This window comes from Triticum dicoccoides, chromosome 2A (genome assembly GCF_002162155.2).
Source record: "Triticum dicoccoides isolate Atlit2015 ecotype Zavitan chromosome 2A, WEW_v2.0, whole genome shotgun sequence".
Taxonomy (NCBI): domain Eukaryota; kingdom Viridiplantae; phylum Streptophyta; class Magnoliopsida; order Poales; family Poaceae; genus Triticum; species Triticum dicoccoides.
In genome coordinates this window covers 762095042-762114653 of record NC_041382.1, presented here as the reverse complement: position 1 = coordinate 762114653, position 19612 = coordinate 762095042, and the positions used below count along the sequence as shown (strand labels likewise).

Here is a 19612-nt window from a genome sequence, read left to right as displayed (position 1 = left end):
GTTGTCCCTGATGAGTATACATTTGCAGCTGTGGTGTCTGCTGCTGCTGCTTTACCTGCAATGCGTAGTGGAATGCCACTTCATGCTGAAGTGGTCAAAGCTGGGTTGGAGACCAGCGTCTTTGTAGGTAATACATTGATCAATATGTATTTTACAAACGGGGAGCCAGGCTCAGCACGAATTTTGTTCGATTCCCTTCCCGAGAAAGATGTAATTATGTGGACCGAGATGGTTGCGGGCCATTCTTCGTCGGGTGAAGCTGAATTAGCCTTGAAGTATTTCATTAGCATGCTTCAGGAAGGGTACAAGGTCGACAGCTTCTCTCTCAGCAGTGCTTTGAACTCCACAGCAGAGTTTGCAGGTCTTAAGCAAGGAGAGATGCTCCATGCTCAAGTGGTAAAAAGTGGTTATGAGGGGAATATCTGTGCCTCCGGAAGCCTGCTTGATATGTATGCTAAAAATGGTGCTCTCCAAGGTGCCCATTTGGTGTTCTACACCATACCAAAGCGAGATTTGAAGTGTTGGAATTCAATGATAGGGGGATATGGCAATTATGGCAATTCAGAAATGGCATTTAAGTTATTTGGTGAGATGATTCGTGATGAGCTGCAACCTGACCATGTAACTTACATATCCCTCCTTTCAGCATGCAGCCACTGTGGACTAGTTGAGAAAGGAAAGTTCTACTGGTTTTGTATGATGACGGATGGTATTATGCCAGGATTCAAGCACTATACTAGCATGGTGAGTTTGTTAGGTAGGGCAGGTTTATTGGAGGAAGCAGTTGATTTACTGCAGAAATCCCCATTTGCCAAGAAATGTCCTGAACTATGGAGAATTCTGCTAAGTTGCTGTGTAGCATTAAATGATTTGTCCGTTGGTGTTCATGCTGCTGAACAGGCACTAGCGCAAGACCCAGATGATATGTCAACACATGTATTGCTTTCAAACCTTTATGCTGCTGCAGGAAAATGGGATGTTGTAGCTGAAATTAGGAAAAAAATCAGAGGGATGATGGTTGAGAAGGAACCTGGGCTGAGTTGGGTTGAGATAAAAAGTACGATTCATGTGTTCTCAGCAGATGATGAATGCCACTCACAGATCGATGACTGTCGTGCTGAGTTGCTTCGACTTAAGGGGAACATGGAATTGTTGTATAGTTCTGAAAATGAATTGCTTTCAATTGGCTAAGTTCCATGAATAGATTTCAATGAAAGAGCATTTGACTTGCTTTCCATTGAGGATTGATTATCGATAAGGACCCTCTGGTGAGTTTATTAAGATTAACAATATGGTGCATGTCTTCTCTGCAGTGCTGAAGTTTAAACCCTAACTGGTTTAAAATATAGTTGTGAAAATGATCTGCTGCCAAGTGGCTAAGTTGCCATGAACGGATTTTTCTTAGAACTTAAAAGCGGTTTTGACTGCTTTCCCCTGTCACGGCTACTAAACTGGCTTATATGATAAGATATCGAGTGTAATAGCTAAGCAGAAGAAATGAGAAATTATCAAGGGACAATCTATCAATTTAAGGTTCACACTTAGTACTGTTAGCACCATTGGATCAAAGAAGGTTTACAGTCAAGCTGCATCAAACAAGTTATTGAGGTGGAAGTAACTCACAGTAACCGATCATAAGTTTGACTTATGTTTGGTTCCGACAGAGACTAGGTACATACTAAACATTGGATTGACCAGCTGACAATTGCTCAAGTCTGCTTATAAAAAGGGAGAGAGAAGTTTGAGCGAGTGGTACCGTGTCTCTTATATCGACATATCTGTGTGATTCTGTTTCAGTCTGTCTATGATCAGCAGCAGAATTTCAAACTATAATTTTATACTTACCTAAATGTCCCGTCTTGCCATCTTTTAGCATTTCAGAGAAATTGTTGTTGTTTGTTGAGTCGTTTGTTTTGATTAAGGCTTCTTGAAATTTACAGGTTAAGCATTTTAGGGGTGTGCTGTTTGCTTCTGTGAATGACATGAACTGATGAATTTTGAAGATTACAGGGGAAGATATCCCAGAGCTTACATTGGAATTGCTTTAACAGAACAAACAAATTGGTCAGCATTAACTAAGGGCGTGAAGTTCCGGAGTTACCTGTCCCAATCAAGCCCTTCCAATCATGTAAGCTGCCTGAGGCCTGAATATTTGTTCCTTTGTGGATGAAAACATGGCATTTAGATTTGATGCATTAATATTCTTTGGTTTCAGAACTTAATACATGTATGATTTTACATGTCACATCAAGGCAACTAATAAGTCTGAAGTTTTAATTGTGGAATTCTTCTAATTGGAGCCTTATCAATGCATCATTGCTCTGTTAACACAGTATGCAAAGTTTGGTTGTGCTCATGTTGCACCAAGGAATTATAATGTGAATCACAGGTCAGTCACTAGCTGATGGATTGCTTAAAATAGTAAGATGATAAGTAAATTTCAAGGAATCGCATTTGTATGGATCTTACATAATTCTTGAGCCCCCATTCATATATCCATTAGATATATATTCAGCAGGCGGAGGAAATTAGGAAATTGATATGACCTGCATTGAAGTACCAGGATATACTTATTTACATGATGATTATTTTTTAAATTTAACTCTGACTATTTTTAGAAAAGACACCCAATGGGCATCTTATAACTGAATATTATCAAGGAAAACAGTGGACGGTACAATGGAAAGACAACAAGACACAGAACGGCCAGTTTCACTATTGAGCTTATAGTTAGCCAATGCTGATATGTAACTTGCACTATTCAGTTTATTGTTCAGCCCAAATATTCCAAGGACTTCCTGAGTTTACACATTAATCATTTTTCAGGTGTGCTGTTTGCTTCTAGGAAAAACATGCACTAAAAAATGTTCAAGGATACGGGGCAAGATTTCCCAGAGCTTATACTGGATTTTTTTTAACAGAAGCAATTTTTGTTCAGCATAACTAACGGATGACCATATGAATGTCAGAGTCAAGCCCTTACAATCATGTAAGCTGCCTGAGGTCCAGATGTTCCTTCCTCAGAATTCAAGAAAAAAAAATCCTTCATCCGTGAAATCATGTCGTTTTGACTTTGATTCATTAATTAATTTTCTTTGGTTCAGAACTTAATACATATGATTTTACATGCCCTTATCTAGATTGCGGAATCCAAAGTTTTAATTTAGCGTATTCTTATAAATTGGGTATCCATAGCGATCCATCATTGCTCTCTTAATACAGTTTCGTAGTTTGCTTGTGCTCATGTTGGACCAAGGAATGATAACTTTGACATGAATCACGGCTTAATTGCTAGCTGATGGATTGCTTAAAAACAGTAAGGTGGTAAGTAAAATTCAAGGAATGTTGTTAGGAACTGTCATGTTGAGGGCATGACAAGTCAGCTCAGGAGGAGGGCCACAGCTGCAGCACTGGGCCCAGGAAGGGACATTAGTTCTTCCAAGGAACAAAGATAGGAAGTTATGATTTGGGTAGCTTCGGCGCCGATCCAGGCGCACTGAGATTACGAACCTCGTCCCCCTGTTGACCACCCCTACAACCTGTGATCCAGTCAACCAAATCCCAAAGAACATGACAGACACTTTATGCAGTTCCAGCATGATAGGGCAACATAACTGCCTAGAAACTTAAAAAATCATATGTGAAAGATCTTACACAATTCTTTATCCCCACACATGTACAAAAATTGCCTTTGGAGCTCGGCCTCCATGGAGGCCTCCAAATTCAAATTTCGAATTTCATCAAATTTCATATTTTTACATTTCAAAAAATTCTGAAAAAATACAGATATACATGAAGGCATAACACACATGTGTGTAAATTTTCAGGGCAAAATATGTTGAAATGAGGGCTGTGCAAAAAAGACAAATCTGGGCCTTTTTTAACACATGATACCATTCATCCTCCCAGGCCATGAATTTGTCTTTTTTGTACAGGTCGCATTTCAACGCATTTCATTTTGAATTTTTACACACATACACATAACATCCTTGTTTACTTGCACAATTTTTTTCAGATTTTTTTGAAAGCAAAAAGTTTGATTTTTGATTTTTTCAGAAAAAGGCCTCCATGGAGGCAGAGAGCCAAACGTCCGTTCTCCACACATGTAATGCTATATACTCCCTCCGTTCCTAAATATAAAACGTTTTGGTAGTTCAATTGAACTACCAAAACGTTTTATATTTAGGAACGGAGGGTTTTGAACTACCAAAACGTCTTATATTTAGGAATGGAAAGGGAGTTCACCAGGTGGAGGGAATTAGGAATTAGACATGGTCAGTAGCAGAATATACATTTTTACGTGGCAATTATTCTCGAAGTTATTCAACATTAGTTTCACTATTTGACTTAGTTTAGCTAATAATGTGGATATGTAACTTGCATTTCTTTAAATTATTGTTCAGCTCAAATAACCGAAGTGTAGTTTTTGGTACCCAAATTTGTAGAAATAGTCAAACCCTCCTGAGTCAATTGTTAGGGAAGCTCGGGGGTGGGTGGGGGCTTATATGAAAATGTTTTGAGAGAAGATTCTCTGGACCATGGTCCAGCTGCACCTATGGTCCACATCGTTAGATCTAAGGACATGGGCATCTATGTATGGGCCAGATTAGTAGAGATGGTGAGCATTTATGCTAATATGGATCACTGACTGTCCTTGGAGTTTGGACCATAAGGGTTGCCCATTAAAATTCATGCCAAAGACGTCTCGATACATGCCAATTTGCTATGTGGATGGGTTTGCACTGCTGCCAAACAGCCAAAGCACACTGCATGCATGGCAGCATGCTAATGTGAGAAAATGCGGTACCTACTTTTGATTAGATGGCGCTATATACTTATACTTTGTTTACGTTGGCACTATAACAGAAACCATATTTTTTATTAGTGTCCATATTTCCTCTCATGTTCCAGTGAATATATTACTCATGTGTTTTCGCTTTTCAGAAAATTACAAAAAGGTGTCATGGGAGAGAAAATCAAACATATACAGTAAATTTTTAGGAGCAGAATCTACAATTTCCTATTTGTGTTCCAGTGAATATCGCTGATAATTTTACAATCTTAAAGTACATCTATGTGGATGTCTATGCTACATTTTTGGCAATTGTCAAGGGAAAATCCAGAGATATAAAAGTTTTTAATTTCTAGAATAGCAGGTGGATCATCAAAAACATATATTTCTGCCCATTAGAGGCATTCATCTTGTAATTAGTAGTAACTTCTCCATAGTTATGACAATAAAAATGAATGCGATCACAGTAGCTATATGCGATGACCTTGGTCGAGTTAGTGCTAGATACATCCATTTGAGCGACAAGTAATTAGGGACGGAGGGAGTACTGCCTATGTGATTAAGGTCTTATGAGCTTACTACCCAGTAGCATGCCCATTATGCAACATGGTCCAGTAGAACACTGTTGTATGTTTTTACTAAGTTTTTTTGGGAGGTGGGTGGGGTTTATATTTGGTCCTCAAGCGGGACAGGAGAGTAAAGCTGTCTTTATTAAAAAAAATGTTTACATGGAAATGATTCTTTAAATTGAACTTCAACTTTAGTTCCACTATTTAACAAAGCTAACAATGATGATATATAACTTGCATTTTTGATTTATTGTTCACCCCAGATAATCCAGGCGTAGTCTTACGGTATCTAAAGCTGTAGAAATAATCAAACCGTCCCATAGTGTTTTAGGACTTACATTGGGTCGCTGAGTCAATTGTTGGGGAAACTCGTGGAAAACACTAGTAAGGGATGACTTATATTAAAATGATGTAGTTTGACTATGGCAGTTTTCTGGGTGGGTGAGTGGGTGGGTTGGTGGGGGTATTCATATTTTTTCCATGAAAGGGGGACAGCTGGGCAGGAGGCTGAAGCTATCTTTAAGTACAGAAGAATACACTGTCCATCCCTTGATGTTGAGAACAGCAACTCAGAGAGTTTGTGGTACAGCTTCAAACTGAACTATTTTCTGCCGGCCCTTTTGTTTTCCAGTTATAAGCCCCAGACCACCTTCTTGGTTTATGTTCCTTTATTAGGCTTTCTGGACAAGTATAGCGCCAAGGTAACAGGTTTGTCCTTTCCTTCTTTTGGACTGCTCTCACAATTCCTATTTGACATTTTCGTGTGTTCTTGATGCTTGAATTTCATGCAGCTTCGCAAGAAAGGTGCGAGTTTAGCCCAGAATTCTGTTCCAAGCCCTTCCAGTTTGTTCATGACCTTCAGGATCATCTTATAGTTTTGCCACCACCTCTCGCCAAAAGATGGGAGGCTACTACTGCTTGTTTCCCTGCTTGCTCGTCTGCTTTCTGCTCGACACACTTGGCAGCCACTCCCTGAATCAGACATGCAATCCCACTGATCTGGAGGCGCTTCTCTCCTTTTCCAGCAGCTTGGATAGGAAGGGCAGCAGGCTTGTCGGGTGGGGTCCCAACGACACAGCGTGCTGTTCTTGGACCGGCGTCTCTTGTGATCTTGGGAGGGTTGTTGGGTTGGATCTCTCCAACAAGAGCCTTCATGGCGGCATCTCCTCAGCAATCAGCTTGCTTGATGGCCTTGTGACTCTAAACCTCTCTGGCAACTCTCTCCATGGTCAGCCACCGGTTGGGCTTGGCCGGTTAGCAAGGATGCGGATTCTCGACCTCAGCATGAACATGCTCTCCGGCGCGTTCCCGACGAGTGAACACGGCTTCCCAGCGATTGAGGTTGTGAATGTCTCCTTCAACCAATTCAAGGGACCACATCCTGTGTTCCCTGGCGCAATGAACCTGACGGTTCTTGATATCTCGAGCAATGCCTTTTCTGGTGGCATCAACACCATGGTCCTCTGTGTTGCGCCGGTCAAGGCCCTGCGATTTTCCAGGAATAAGTTCACCGGTCAGGTCCTCACCGGCTTCGGCCAGTGCAAGATGCTTACTGAGCTCTCTATTGACGGCAGTGGCCTTACCGGAAACCTCCCCAGCGACCTTTACACTATATCAGAGTTGAGGAGGCTGAGCTTACGAGATAACCTGCTCTCTGGTAATCTCGGCGAGAACCTGGGTAACTTCTCTCAGCTTATCCATATTGACCTGTCATATAACATGTTCCGTGGCATCATCCCTGACATGTTTGGAGGTTTGAGGAGGCTGGAGTTCTTAAACTTGGGCTCAAATTTGTTAACTGGCACATTGCCTGCTTCCCTGTCGAGCTGCCCAATGCTGCGAGTGATCAACCTAAGGAACAACTCGCTGTCGGGCAAGATTACCATTGACTTCCGTTTATTACCAAGGCTGATCGTTTTGGATGCAGGGGCCAACATGCTGAGTGGTCCTATACCTCCAGATCTCATGTGGTGCACTGAGTTGAGGACACTGAACCTTGGAAAGAACATGCTTGATGGGGACATAACAGAGAGCTTTAAGAATTTGCGATCCCTGTCGCACCTTTCGCTTGATCGTAATGGCTTCACCAACTTGTCATCCGCATTACGAGTCTTGCAGCACCTGCCCAAACTGACAACTTTGGTGCTCACCAAGAACTTCCATGGTGGTGAGACCCTGCCTATGGATGGCATCAATGGGTTTAAGAGCATGCAGGTGTTTGTTTTGGCAAACTGTGCGCTCTCCGGCATGATTCCGCCTTGGCTGAAAAGTATGGAGAGCCTCAGAGCGCTGGACCTTTCATGGAATAAGTTGAATGGAAAGATCCCACTATGGTTGGGCAATCTCAATGATCTCTTCTACGTCGACCTGTCAAACAATTTGTTCAGTGGGGAGCTGCCTGAGAGCTTTACACAGATGAAGGGTTTAATTTCAAGTAATAGTTCGAGTGAGCATGCATCAATGGAGGATTTCCCATTATTTATCAAGAAGAATTCATGTAATAAAGGTTTGCAGTACAACCATGTCAGCAGCTTCCCGCCGTCGCTGATCCTGTCCAATAACTTGCTTGTTGGGCCAGCCTTGTGGGGCCTTGGCAATCTTGTGAAGCTTCATGTGTTGGACTTGGGCTGGAATAACTTATCGGGGTCAATTCCTGATGAGTTGTCAACCATTTCAAGCTTGGAAGAGCTAAATTTAACCCACAATGGCCTCAGTGGGAGCATACCAGAATCTCTAGCAAAGTTGACATTTCTCTCCACGTTTGATGTCTCGTACAACAACCTGACTGGACTAATCCCAGCAGGGGGTCAATTTTCCACATTCACAAATGAGAATTTCGTGGGCAATGCTGGACTATGCCTTCGTTGGAATGGCCCCTGCTTTGGAAAGGCTCCATTTGAAGAAGGAAGTGATGGCACCGATACCATATCCGCAATGCTCACGATGACATACATCACTGTGGAAGTGGGATTCGCTTTCGGGCTTTTGACTGTCTGTAACATACTGTTCTTCGCAAGGGCTTGGAGGGCCGCATATTTTCTGGCGGTCGACAGGTTCTTTGATAAGCTCTATGTAATGACAATGGTGAAGGTGAACAAGCTCACAAGAATTTGGGAGGATAAAGATCATCTTTAGAACAAGTCAGACATTGCTCTTTGCAGGTCCTATCTAGGGGGCTTGTGTGCAAATGTTCTTTTTACTTTATATATGCCGTCTCCTTTTTCTCAGCTTATTATAGTGTCTTCCTTGCTACCACCTCAGGTGTCATTAGGTGGATAGATTCAGTAGCAGGGGTCATATGGTTAGATCTTGAATTCCTCTTCATGCTGAGGGCAATATTGTTTGTGATATGTGTTGATACAACAAAATTTATGAACTGTGTGGTGGGTGCTAATCTGAAGACTGTTTGCTGTTCTCTGTGTGCAGCAGTACAATGTGCTGCCCCTTTCTCTGTTTGTTTAGCTAATTGAAGGTAGCGCTTGTAGATTTCGGTTTCTTCCGCTTAAACCTTTTTTTTCAGTTTCTCTTGATTACTTCTGAATTCTGGTTTGTTTTACTGTTTGTGCTACTATTGTCTAGGCTAGTTCTAGTTTTTAGCTAGGATTTTGGTCCTCGTGAGGAGGCGAAAGAAAAGGAAATGTTGTGTCAACTTCTGCAGGAAAATATGTGTCAGACATAAACATTGCTTTAAAACCTTTATGCTTCTGCCGGGAAACAGGCCGTTGCGGCAGAAACTAGGAAAAGAGCCAGAGGGATGATGGCAAATGAACCTGGGCTGAGCTGGATTGAGTAAAAATGCAATTCATTTGTTGTCTGCAGATGGTGAGTGCCACTCTCACATAGATAGCTTAATGGCGAGTTGCTTAGACTCAAGGGAAACACGGAATCTGAAAATGAATTGCTGTCAAGTGGCTAAGTTGCCATGAATAGATTTCAGTTAAAGAGCATTTGAGCTGCTTTCCATTGGAGACTGGTGGTCGATAAGGGCCCTGGGTGTGCTGTATTCAGATATAAAATATGATTGGTGCCTGCAGTGCTGGTTGTTGGAAAGGACCGTAATGGTTTAAAGTGTAGTTGCCATGAACAAAACCCAGTTAAAACTGGATTTGACTGTTTCCTCTGTCCTGGCTAGTAAGGGCGTGAGGTTCCAGAGTTACATGTCTAAGTCAAGCCGTTCTAATCATGTAAGCTGCCTGAGGCCTATATATATTTCTTCCTTTGTTGATGAAAGCATGGCATTTAGACTTTGATTCATTAAGTAATTAGTTCTCTTTAGTTTCAGGACTTATTACAGACTGTATGATTTTACGTGTCCCCGCCAGGGCAACTAATAATTCTGAAGTTTTAATTAGTGAGTTCTTCTAATTGAGTAATCATATCAATGCATCATTGCTCTCTTAATACAGTATGCGTAGTTTGGTTGTGCTCATGTTGCACAGAGGAATAACAGTTTGAGCTATGACTCACGGGTTAATCGCTATCTGATGGATTGCTTAAAAGCTGGAAGGTGACAAGTAAAATTCAAGGAGTCTTGTTGCCAGTTAGAATTTGTACAGTTCCATTGTGACAGGGCAATAAAACTGCCCACTTATCTTGTTTTCATATTTGTATCGATCTTACATAATTCTTTAGCCCTCATTGATGTATCATTAGCTACATATTCACCAGGTGGAGGAATTATGAATTTGATATAGTCCGCATTGAAGTAGCAGGTTATACTTATTTACATGGCGATTATTCTCTAAATGATCTTTGACATTAGTTTCTATTGAACGTTAAGCCAATGCTGACATGTAACTTGCATTACTGAGTTTTGTTGAAATATATTGCCCACCTCCCTCCATCAGTTCGGACTTTTGGATGAGTTGGTATCATAGCCAAGAGGTCTTGAGTTCAAGACCCTGCCAACGCAGTATTAAATAAAACGATTCTGCGGCCTACATCGCACTGCCGATTGCCGTTGACTTAAAGAACAGCAACCAAAAAGTTTGCTGTTAAGAATGAACTGTTTCCCTTCTTTTGGAATCCTCCTGTGGTTGCTATTTGTCAGCTTCGCTTGTTCTTGGTGCTTGATTTCATGCAGCTTTGCAAGAAAGGTGTGTGTTTTTAGCCCAGAGTTCTTTCAAATTGTTCATGTCCTTCAGAAACATGTTCTAATTTTGCCTCTGCCTCTCACCAAAGATGGGAGGCTACCACTGCTTGTTCCACCTCTTGTTTATCTACTCTCTGCTCCACGTACAAGGCATTCACTCCCTGAACTAGACATGCAACACCACTGACCTGGAGGCTCTTCTTGCTTTTTCCAATGGCTTGGATATGAGCAGCAGACTTGTTGGGTGGGGTTCCAGTGATGCAGCATGCTGTTCCTGGACCGGCGTCTCTTGTGATCTTGGGAGGGTTGTTGGGTTGGACTCTCCAACAAGAGCCTTCATGGCAGCATCTCCCCTGCGATCACCTTGCTTGATGGCCTTGTGACTCTAAACCTCTCTCGCAACTCTCTCCGCGGCCAGCCACCAGAGGGGCTTGGCGGGTTAGCAAGGTTGCGGAAGCTTGACCTCAGTGTGAACATGCTCTTTGGTGTTTTCCCTGTGAGTGAAGGTGGCTACTTGGCGATTGAGGTGGTGAATGTCTCCTTCAACAAATTCACCGGATCTCACCCTGTGTTCCCTGCCGCAATGAACCTGACAGTTCTTGATATTTCTAGCAATGCCTTCTCTGGTGGATTCAACACCACGGGGCTCTGTATTACGCTGGTAAAGGCCCTGCGATTTTCCAGGAATGGGTTCAATGGTGAGATCCTTGCAGGCTTTGGCCGGTGCAGGATGCTCGCTGAGCTGTCTATTGATGGCAGTGGCCTCACTGGGAATTTCCCCAGCGACCTGTACACTTTATCAGAGTTGAGGAGGCTGAGCTTATGGGAAAATCAGCTCTCTGGTAGCCTCAGCGAGCACCTGGGTAACTTCTCTCAGCTTATGCATATCGACCTGTCATATAACATATTCACTGGCATCATCCCTGATGTGTTTGGGGGTTTGAGGAGGCTGGAGTTCTTAAATTTGGCCTCAAATTTGTTCAGCAGCACATTACCTGCTTCCCTGTCGAGCTGCCTAGTGCTGAGGCCTGAGGGTTATCAACCTAAGGAACAACTCGCTGTCGGGTAAGATTGCCATTGACTTTAACTTACTGCCAAGGCTGAACATTCTGGATGTAGGGAGCAACATGCTGAGTGGTGTTGTACCTCCCAGTCTCATGTGGTGCACTGAGTTGAAGACACCGAACTTTGCAACGAACAAGCTTGAGGGGAAGATACCAGAGAGTTATAAGAATTTGCGGTCCCTGTCGCACCTCTCGCTTGTTGACAATTGCTTCACCAACTTGTCAACGGCATTACGAGTCTTGCAGTACCTGCCCAAACTGACGAGCTTGGTGCTCACCAAAAACTTACGTGGTGGTGAGACCTTGCCAATGGATGGCATCAATGGGTTCAAGAGCATTCAGGTGCTTGTCTTGGCAAACTGTGCGCTCTCTGGCATGATCCCGCCTTGGCTGCAAAGCTTGGAGAGCCTCAGAGTTCTAGACCTTTCATGGAACAAGTTGAACGGAAAGATCCCGCTATGGTTGGGCAATATGAATAATCTCTTCTATGTCGATCTGTCAAACAACTCATTTAGTGGGGAGCTTCCTGAGAGCTTTACACAGATAAAGAGTTTAATTTCAAGTAATATTTCGAGTGAGCCTGCATCAATAGAGGACTTCCCGTTATTATTCAAGAAGAATTCAGCTGACAAAGGTTTGCAGTACAAACATGTCAGCAGCTTCCCGCCGTCGCTGATCCTCTCCAATAACTTGCTTTTTGGGCCTGTGTTGCGTGGGCTTGGCCATCTTGTGAATCTTCATGTACTGGACTTGAGCTGGAACAACTTCTCAGGGGCCATCCCTGATGAGTTGTCAAACATGTCGAGCCTGGAAGCTCTAAATTTGTCCCACAATGATCTCAGTGGGAGCATACCAGCATCTCTAACAAAGTTGACATTTCTGTCCAAGTTTAATGTCTCTTACAACAAGTTGGCTGGAGATATACCAACAGGGGGCAATTTTCCACATTCGCGAATGAGGACTTTGTGGGCAATTCTGCACTCTGCCTTCTTCGGAATGCCTCCTGCACTGAAGAGGCTCCATTTGTGGAAACTAGAAATGAGCAGCATCGTGGTACGGATACTGAAATGCCTGCGATGACATACATCACCGTGGAAGTGGGATTCACTTTTGGGCTTTTAATGGTCTGGAACGAACTGTTCTTCATAAGGGCTTGGAGGGTTGCGTATTTTCTGACGATTGATAGGTTCTTTGATATGATTTATGTCATGATAGTGGTGAAGGTGAACAAGCTCAGAAGAAAATGGGAGTATAAAGTTCATCCTTAAAGAAAGTCAGACACGGCTGTGTGCAGATGTTATTTACTTCATATGATGTTTCCTTTTCTCAGTTTGTGGTTTCTTCCTTGGTCCTTGCTTCCGCTTCAGGTGTCACTAGGTTGTTTGATTTAGCAGCAGGGCTCCCTGTGATTAGATTTTTAGTTTCCCTTAATGCCGCGGACAATATTGTTTGTGATATGTGTGATATATTAAAATTTAAGAACTGTATGTTGCATGCTAATCTAAAGACTGGTCGCTGTGTGGAGCAGTAAAATCTGCTTTCCCCTTTCTCAGTTTGTTTGGGCATCGATCAAAGATGATTCTCGCACTGTTTTTTCGTTTCCCCCTCTCAAAATCTCTCTTTCCACTTTCTCTTTACTATTCCTGGAATGATTGGCTTCGTTGGCTCCAAGAAACACATGAATCTTTTTTTCTCTCTGTAAAATTGTACAAGCCTTCCTTTACTTTGTTTTTGACTGTTGTCTTGGCTAATACTAGCATTTTTGAAGGTTACCTCATTGTATTTTAGCAAGGCTTTCGCTCCCAGCTTCTCAGAGTCTGCTCATAGAAAGGAGAGAAGTGTGAGCCAATGCTATCGTGTGTCTTGCATCAATGTATCTGTTTGATTCTGTTTCAGTCTGTCTGTGATAAACAACAGAATTTTAGCTACAGTTTTCTCTCTCTATGGAACAGAGACAGCTGAATGCCCCGTGTTGCCCTTTTTTTAGTGTATATATAAGAGAGCTATATATTTGCTTGTCGAATGCTATTATTTTGACAATGGCTTCTTGAGTTGCAGGCTAAGCATTTTCCAGGTGTGCTGGTTGCTTCTATGAAAGATATGAGCTGATGAATATTGAAGATTACAGGGAATGTTCTGATTTAACTAAGGGCATTATGTTGCAGAGTTACCTGTCCCCAATCATGTAAGCCGACTGATGTCTGGATATTCCTTTGTGGGTGGAAGCAACCAGCAAAGAACTTAATAAAATCTGAAGTTCTAACTTAGTGAGTTAATAAAGTGATGTAAGCAGTCAACTAAATAAATCTGAAGTTCTAACTTACTGAGTTCGTCTAAGTGGCTAACCCTCTCGATCCATCGTTGCTCTCTTAATACAGATTGCTTACTTTGCTCATGCTCATGTTCCACCAAAGGATCATAATTCGCTATGAATCATGGTTTCAGTGGTAGATGATGGATTGCTTAAAAAAGTGAGGTGGTAAGTATACAGTTCTTGTTTTCGTATCATATGGATCTTACATAATACTTTAGCCCCATCCTTGTATCCAGTAGCTATATACAGGAACTTAGAAATTTGATATGACCTGCATTAAAGTAGCAGAATATACTTGTTTACATGACAATGCTAAATTCTCTAAATTTAACTTCAACACTCTGTTCACTGTTTAAATTAGCTAGCTAATGGTGATATTTAACTTACACTATTCATTTTATTGTTCGGCCCAAATAATCCAGGCCTACTCTTACAGTACCTAAATTAGTAGAAGTAGTCAGTCCCTCCTAAAATACTGTAAGATTTAAACTGGGGGCCTGAGCCGATTGTTAGGGAAACACAGGGAGATTACTAGGAAGAGATGACTTGTACTAAAATAATCTAGTTTGACTAAGTTTTTGCAGAGGGGGTGGGGGGTATCTTATTTGTTAATCAAATGAAGATAGGGGCCTGAAGCTGTCATTAAGTAAATAATACGTAGCCCAGGCCATTGACTTCGGGAACAGCATAAAAAAGGTTGGTGTTAAGCAAAGATTGATCTGTTTTCCTTCTTTTGGAATTCTCTTGAGATTGCTATTTATCATCTCCGCATGTTCTTGGTGCTTTAATTCACGCAGCTTTGCAAGAGAGGTGTGAGTTTTGCCTAGAACTCTTTCTGAAGTCCTTTGAAATTGTTCATGCCCTTCAGAAACATTTTCTACTTCCGCCGCAGCCCCTTGCGAAAGATGGGACTTCATGCTCCATGTAGTGATGATAGGCAGACCCTCCCAAAGTGCTGTAGGACTTGCATTGGGTCGCTGAGTTAATTGTTGGGGAAACTCATGGAAAGTACTAGGAAGGAGTGATTTGTATTAAAATAATGTTGTTTGACTAAGTCAGTTTTCTTTGGGGTGGTGGTGCTATTCATATTTTTTTCATGACAGGGGGACAGGGAACTGAAGTTGTCTTTATGTGAAGAACACACTGTCTATTGCCATTGACTTCGAGAACAGCAACCGAGAAAGTTTGTGGTTAAGCTTCAAACTGAACTATTTTCTGCCATCACTTTTGTTCCAGTTAGAGATCCCAGAGGACCAGACCACCTTCTTGGTTTATGATCTTTTATTTATCAGGCTTTCTCGACAAGGATACCGCCAAGGTAACAGGTTTTTCCTTTCATTCTTTTGGAGTGCTCTCACAATTGCTATTTGTCATCGTCGTGAGTTCCTGATGCTTGAATTCATGCAGCTTTGCAAGAAAGGTGGGACTTTAGCCTGAAATTCTTCTCCAAGTCCTTTCCAAATTGTCCATGCCATTCAGAATCATTTTCTAGTTTCGCCACCACCTCTTGCTAAAGATGGGGGGCTACTACTGCTTGTTCCCCTGCTTGCTCGTCTGCTTTCTGCTCTACACACATGGCAGTCACTCCCTGAACCAAACATGCAATTCCACTGACCTGGAGGCGCTTCTCGCTTTTTCCAGTGGCTTGGATAGGAAAGGTAGCAGGCTTGTTGGATGGGGTCCCAATGATGCAGCGTGCTGTTCCTGGACCGGCGTCTCTTGTGATCTTGGGAGGGTTGTTGGGTTGAATCTCTCCAACAAGAACCTTCATGGCGGCATCTCATCCGCGATCACCTTGCTTGATGGCCTTGTGACTCTTAACCTCTCCCGCAACTCTCTCCGTGGCCAGCCACCAGAGGATATAGTCCGGTTAGCAAGGATGCGGATTCTCGACCTCAGCATGAACGTGTTCTCCGGCGCGTTCCCGACGAGTGAACATGGCTTCCCGGCAATTGAGGTGGTGAATGTGTCCTTCAACCAATTCAAGGGACCGCATCCTGTGTTCCCTGTCGCGATGAACATGACTATTCTTGATATCTCGAACAATGCCTTCTCTGGTGGCATCAACACCACCGCACTCTGTGTTGCGCCGGTCAAGGCCTTGCGGTTTTCTGGGAATGAGTTCACCGGTGAGATCCGCGCCGGGTTCGGCCTGTGCAAGATGCTTACTGAGCTCTCCATTGATGGCAGTGGCGTTACTGGGAAACTCCCCAGGGACCTTTACACAATATCAGAGTTGAGGAGGCTGAGCTTACGGGAAAATCAGCTCTCTGGTAGTCTCAGCGAGGACCTGGGTAACTTCTCTCAGCTTATGCATATGGACCTGTCATATAACATGTTCAGTGGCGTCATCCCCAATGTGTTTGGCGGTTTGAGGAGGCTGGAGTTCTTAAACTTGGCAACAAATTTGTTGACTGGCACATTGCCCGCTTCCCTGTCGAGCTGCCCAATGTTGCGAGTGATCAACCTGAGGAACAACTCACTGTCGGGCAAGATTGCCATTGACTTCAGTATACTACCAAGGCTGAACGTTTTGGATGCAGGGAGCAACAAGCTAAGTGGTCCTATACCTCGAGATCTCATGTGGTGCACTAAGTTGAGGATACTGAGCCTTGGAAGGAACCTGCTTGATGGGGAGATACCAGAGAGCTTTAAGAATTTGCGATCCTTGTCACACCTCTCGCTTTCTAGTAATGGCCTCACCAACCTCTCATCGGCATTGCTGGTCTTGCAGCACCTGCCCCAACTGACGACTTTGGTGCTCACCACAAACTCGTATGATGGTGAGACCCTGCCAATGGATGGCATCAGTGGGTTCAAGAGCATGCAGGTGCTTGTTTTGGCAAACTGTGCGCTCTCCGGCAACATCCCGCCTTGGCTGCAAAGATTGGAGAGCCTCAGAGTGCTGGACCTTTCATGGAACAAGTTGAACGGAAAGATCCCGCTATGGTTGGGCAATCTGAATAATCTCTTCTACGTCGACCTGTCAAAGAACTTGTTCAGTGGGGAGCTTCCTGAGAGCTTTACACAGATGAAGAGTTTAAGCTCGAGTAATAGTAGTTCAAGTGAGCATGCATCAATAGAGGACTTGCCATTATTCATGAGGAAGAACTTATCTAGCAAGGGTTTGCAATACAACCATGTCAGCAGCTTCCCGCCATCGCTGATCCTCTCCAATAATTTGCTTGCTGGGCCAGTCTCACCAGGCTTTGGCTATCTTGTGAAGCTTCATGTGTTGGATTTGAGCCGCAACAACTTTTCAGGGCGAATTCCTGATGAGTTGTCAAATATGTCGAGCTTGGAAGTCTTGAATTTAGCCCACAATGATCTCAATGAGTTCATACCGTCGTCTCTAACAAAGCTGACATTTCTCTCCAAATTTGATGTCTCCTACAACAACCTCACTGGAGATATCCCAACAGGGGGCCAATTTTCCACATTCACAAAGGAGAGTTTCGTGGGCAATGCTGCACTATGCCTTGGTCGGAATGGCCCCTGCTTCGGAAAGGCTACTTTTGGAGGAACAGAAAGTGATGGCACTGATACCGTATCCATAATGCCCGCAATGACATACATCACCGCAGAAGCGGGATTCGCTTTCGGGCTTTTGACCGTCTGTAACATACTGTTTTTCGCAAGGGCTTGGAGGGCCGCGTATTTTCTGGCTGTTGATAGGTTCTTTGATATGCTCTATGTCATAATAATGGTGAAGATGAACAAGCTCAGAAGAAAATGGGAAGATAAAGAGCATCCTTAGAAGTTAGAACAAGTCAGGCACGGCTCCTGTCAGGTTCTATCTCAGGAACTTGTGTGCAAATGTTCTTTTAACTTATACCGTCTTCCTTGCTACCACCTCAGGTGTCATTAGGTGGATAGATTCAGTAGCAGGCGTCACATGGTTAGATCTTGAGTTCCTCTTCATGCTGAGGACAATATTGTTTGTGATATGCATTGATACAACAAAATTTGTGAACTGTATGGTGGATGCTAATCTAAAGACTGCCCGCTGTTCTCTGCGTGGAGCATTACAATCTACTGTGCCTTCCTCTGTTTCTTTGGCAAATTGAAAATGGCGCTTGTAAAATATTTCGGTTTCTTTCTATTAAATCTTTTTCTTAGTTTCTCTGTACTGCTTCTGCTATTTCGGTTTGTTATACTGTAAGTGCGACTGTTGCTTAGGCTAGTTCTAGTTTTAGCAAGGCTTTTGGTCCTCGTGAGCAGGCAAAAGAAAAGGAAATGTTCTGTCAACTCCTGCAGGAAAATATAGGTGAGGCAGAAACATTACTTTAAAACCTTTATGCTTCTGCCGGAAAACGGGCTGCTGCAGCAGAAACTAGGAAAAGGGCCAGAGGGGCGATGGTTGAAAATGATGAGTGCAACTCCCACATAGATGGCTATCGTGGCGAGTTGCTTAGACTTAAGGGAAACATGGAATTGCCATATAGTTCTGAAAATGAATTGCTGTCAAGTGGCTAAGTTGCCATATGAATAGATCTCAGTTAAAGAGCATTTGAGCTGCTTTCAACCGAGGACTGATGGTCGACAAGGACCCTGGGCCTGGGGTGAGCTGTAAAGGACCATAATATGGTTGAAGACGTAGTTGTGAAAATGGAGTGAATTGCAAAAAACATCGACATTGAAGGCTAGGGTTGCAGAAATCACAAGTCTCTAGTTTTGTGCCCAAAAACACTAATTCCGGGGCTAATTTTTTGCAAAAACCACAAGTTGTTCGGTTCGCTCGTTTTAAGTGGGATTATGACAGGTGGGACCCGCATTTGTCGACGTGGCATAACTGTTCATCCGTTTGACTCGTTAGACGCCGTGCGCGGGCCGGCTCGAGCCGGAACCCTTTTGACCGGTCCCTCCCCTCCCCGCTAGCTCTTCTCCATCTCTTTCCCTCCCCCACACCCTCTCCTCTCAGACATGGCGACGGTGAGTGGCGGCGGCGACTGCGGTGGGCCTGCCGATGGCGGAGACGACAGGCCACCGGAGGCGGATCTCTGCGGCAGCTCAAACCCCGGCGCCCCTTCGGACAGCAGCCCCAACCCCAGCCCCCAGCACTCGCTGGAGTTCGCGGCGGCTAGATCTTGGGCCAGGGCCGTGAAGGCGGATCCGACGGAAAGCCACCGGTGGGGCTCGTCATTCGGCGGCGTCTAGTAAGTTAACCTCATTTGTACATATTCTAGGGTTAGGTTTAGGATTCGGCAGCGTCTAGTAAGTTAACCTCATTTGTACAGATTCTAGGGTTAGGGTTAGGATTCGGCGGCTGGATCTTGGGCTGTATGTATGTGTGGTTATTTTGATTTGCAGTGTTAAACCTAGCTTGGGTACTGAAACACTCAATTTGATTTTGGGGGAGGGGGCAGGGGAATAGCCCACTGTCAGACTCATATATGTGTCATATTAATTTTATTTAGTTGATATGTAGCAACGTGAACTGTTAATTAGAGCAGTGGCAATACATAACACATTAGAGTAGCTTATTTGTTAATATGCCGTGTTAATTAGAGTACATTAGAGTAGGAAAACAACCACCTAATTCACAACAAACAGGACATCATGATGTTAATTAGCAACCCTGCCGTGTATGTATGTGTGGTTATTTTGATTTGCAGTGTTAAACCTAGCTTGGGTACTGAAACACTCAATTTGATTTTGGGGGAGGGGACAGGGGAATAGCCCACTGTTAGACTCATATATGTGTCATATTAATTTTATTTAGTTGATATGTAGCAACGTGAACTGTTAATTAGAGCAGTGGCAACACAGAACACATTAGAG

At 43.4% G+C, this 19612-nt stretch overlaps 2 protein-coding genes and 1 pseudogene across 5 annotated transcripts; all 3 read left to right on the top strand.

The window, feature by feature from the left end:
* The first annotated feature begins 1149 nt into the window (after window positions 1-1149).
* Window positions 1150-9338, top strand: LOC119357061 (phytosulfokine receptor 1-like). 4 transcript variants are annotated; one of them, XM_037624041.1, is made up of 6 exons: window positions 1150-1752; window positions 1941-2128; window positions 2216-2389; window positions 2827-2989; window positions 5993-6069; window positions 6153-9338. In XM_037624041.1, exon 6 carries the CDS (start codon window positions 6262-6264, stop codon window positions 8494-8496), a length of 2235 nt encoding a protein of 744 aa, XP_037479938.1. In that variant the 5' UTR covers window positions 1150-1752; window positions 1941-2128; window positions 2216-2389; window positions 2827-2989; window positions 5993-6069; window positions 6153-6261; the 3' UTR covers window positions 8497-9338. The 4 variants fall into 4 exon arrangements, with proteins under 4 accessions (XP_037479938.1, XP_037479939.1, XP_037479941.1 ...); XM_037624042.1 differs by having other exon boundaries at window positions 5993-9338; XM_037624044.1 differs by lacking the exons at window positions 1150-1752; window positions 1941-2128; window positions 2216-2389; window positions 2827-2989 and having other exon boundaries at window positions 5855-6062.
* Window positions 9339-10542: 1204 nt separating this feature from the next.
* On the top strand, window positions 10543-12875 carry LOC119357058 (annotated as a pseudogene).
* Window positions 12876-14507: 1632 nt separating this feature from the next.
* Window positions 14508-17863, top strand: LOC119357059 (phytosulfokine receptor 2-like). Its single transcript, XM_037624040.1, has 2 exons — window positions 14508-15149; window positions 15239-17863. The coding sequence occupies exon 2, from the start codon at window positions 15348-15350 to the stop codon at window positions 17586-17588; it is 2241 nt and encodes a 746-aa protein (XP_037479937.1). The 5' UTR covers window positions 14508-15149; window positions 15239-15347; the 3' UTR covers window positions 17589-17863.
* The last annotated feature ends 1749 nt before the right edge of the window (window positions 17864-19612 follow it).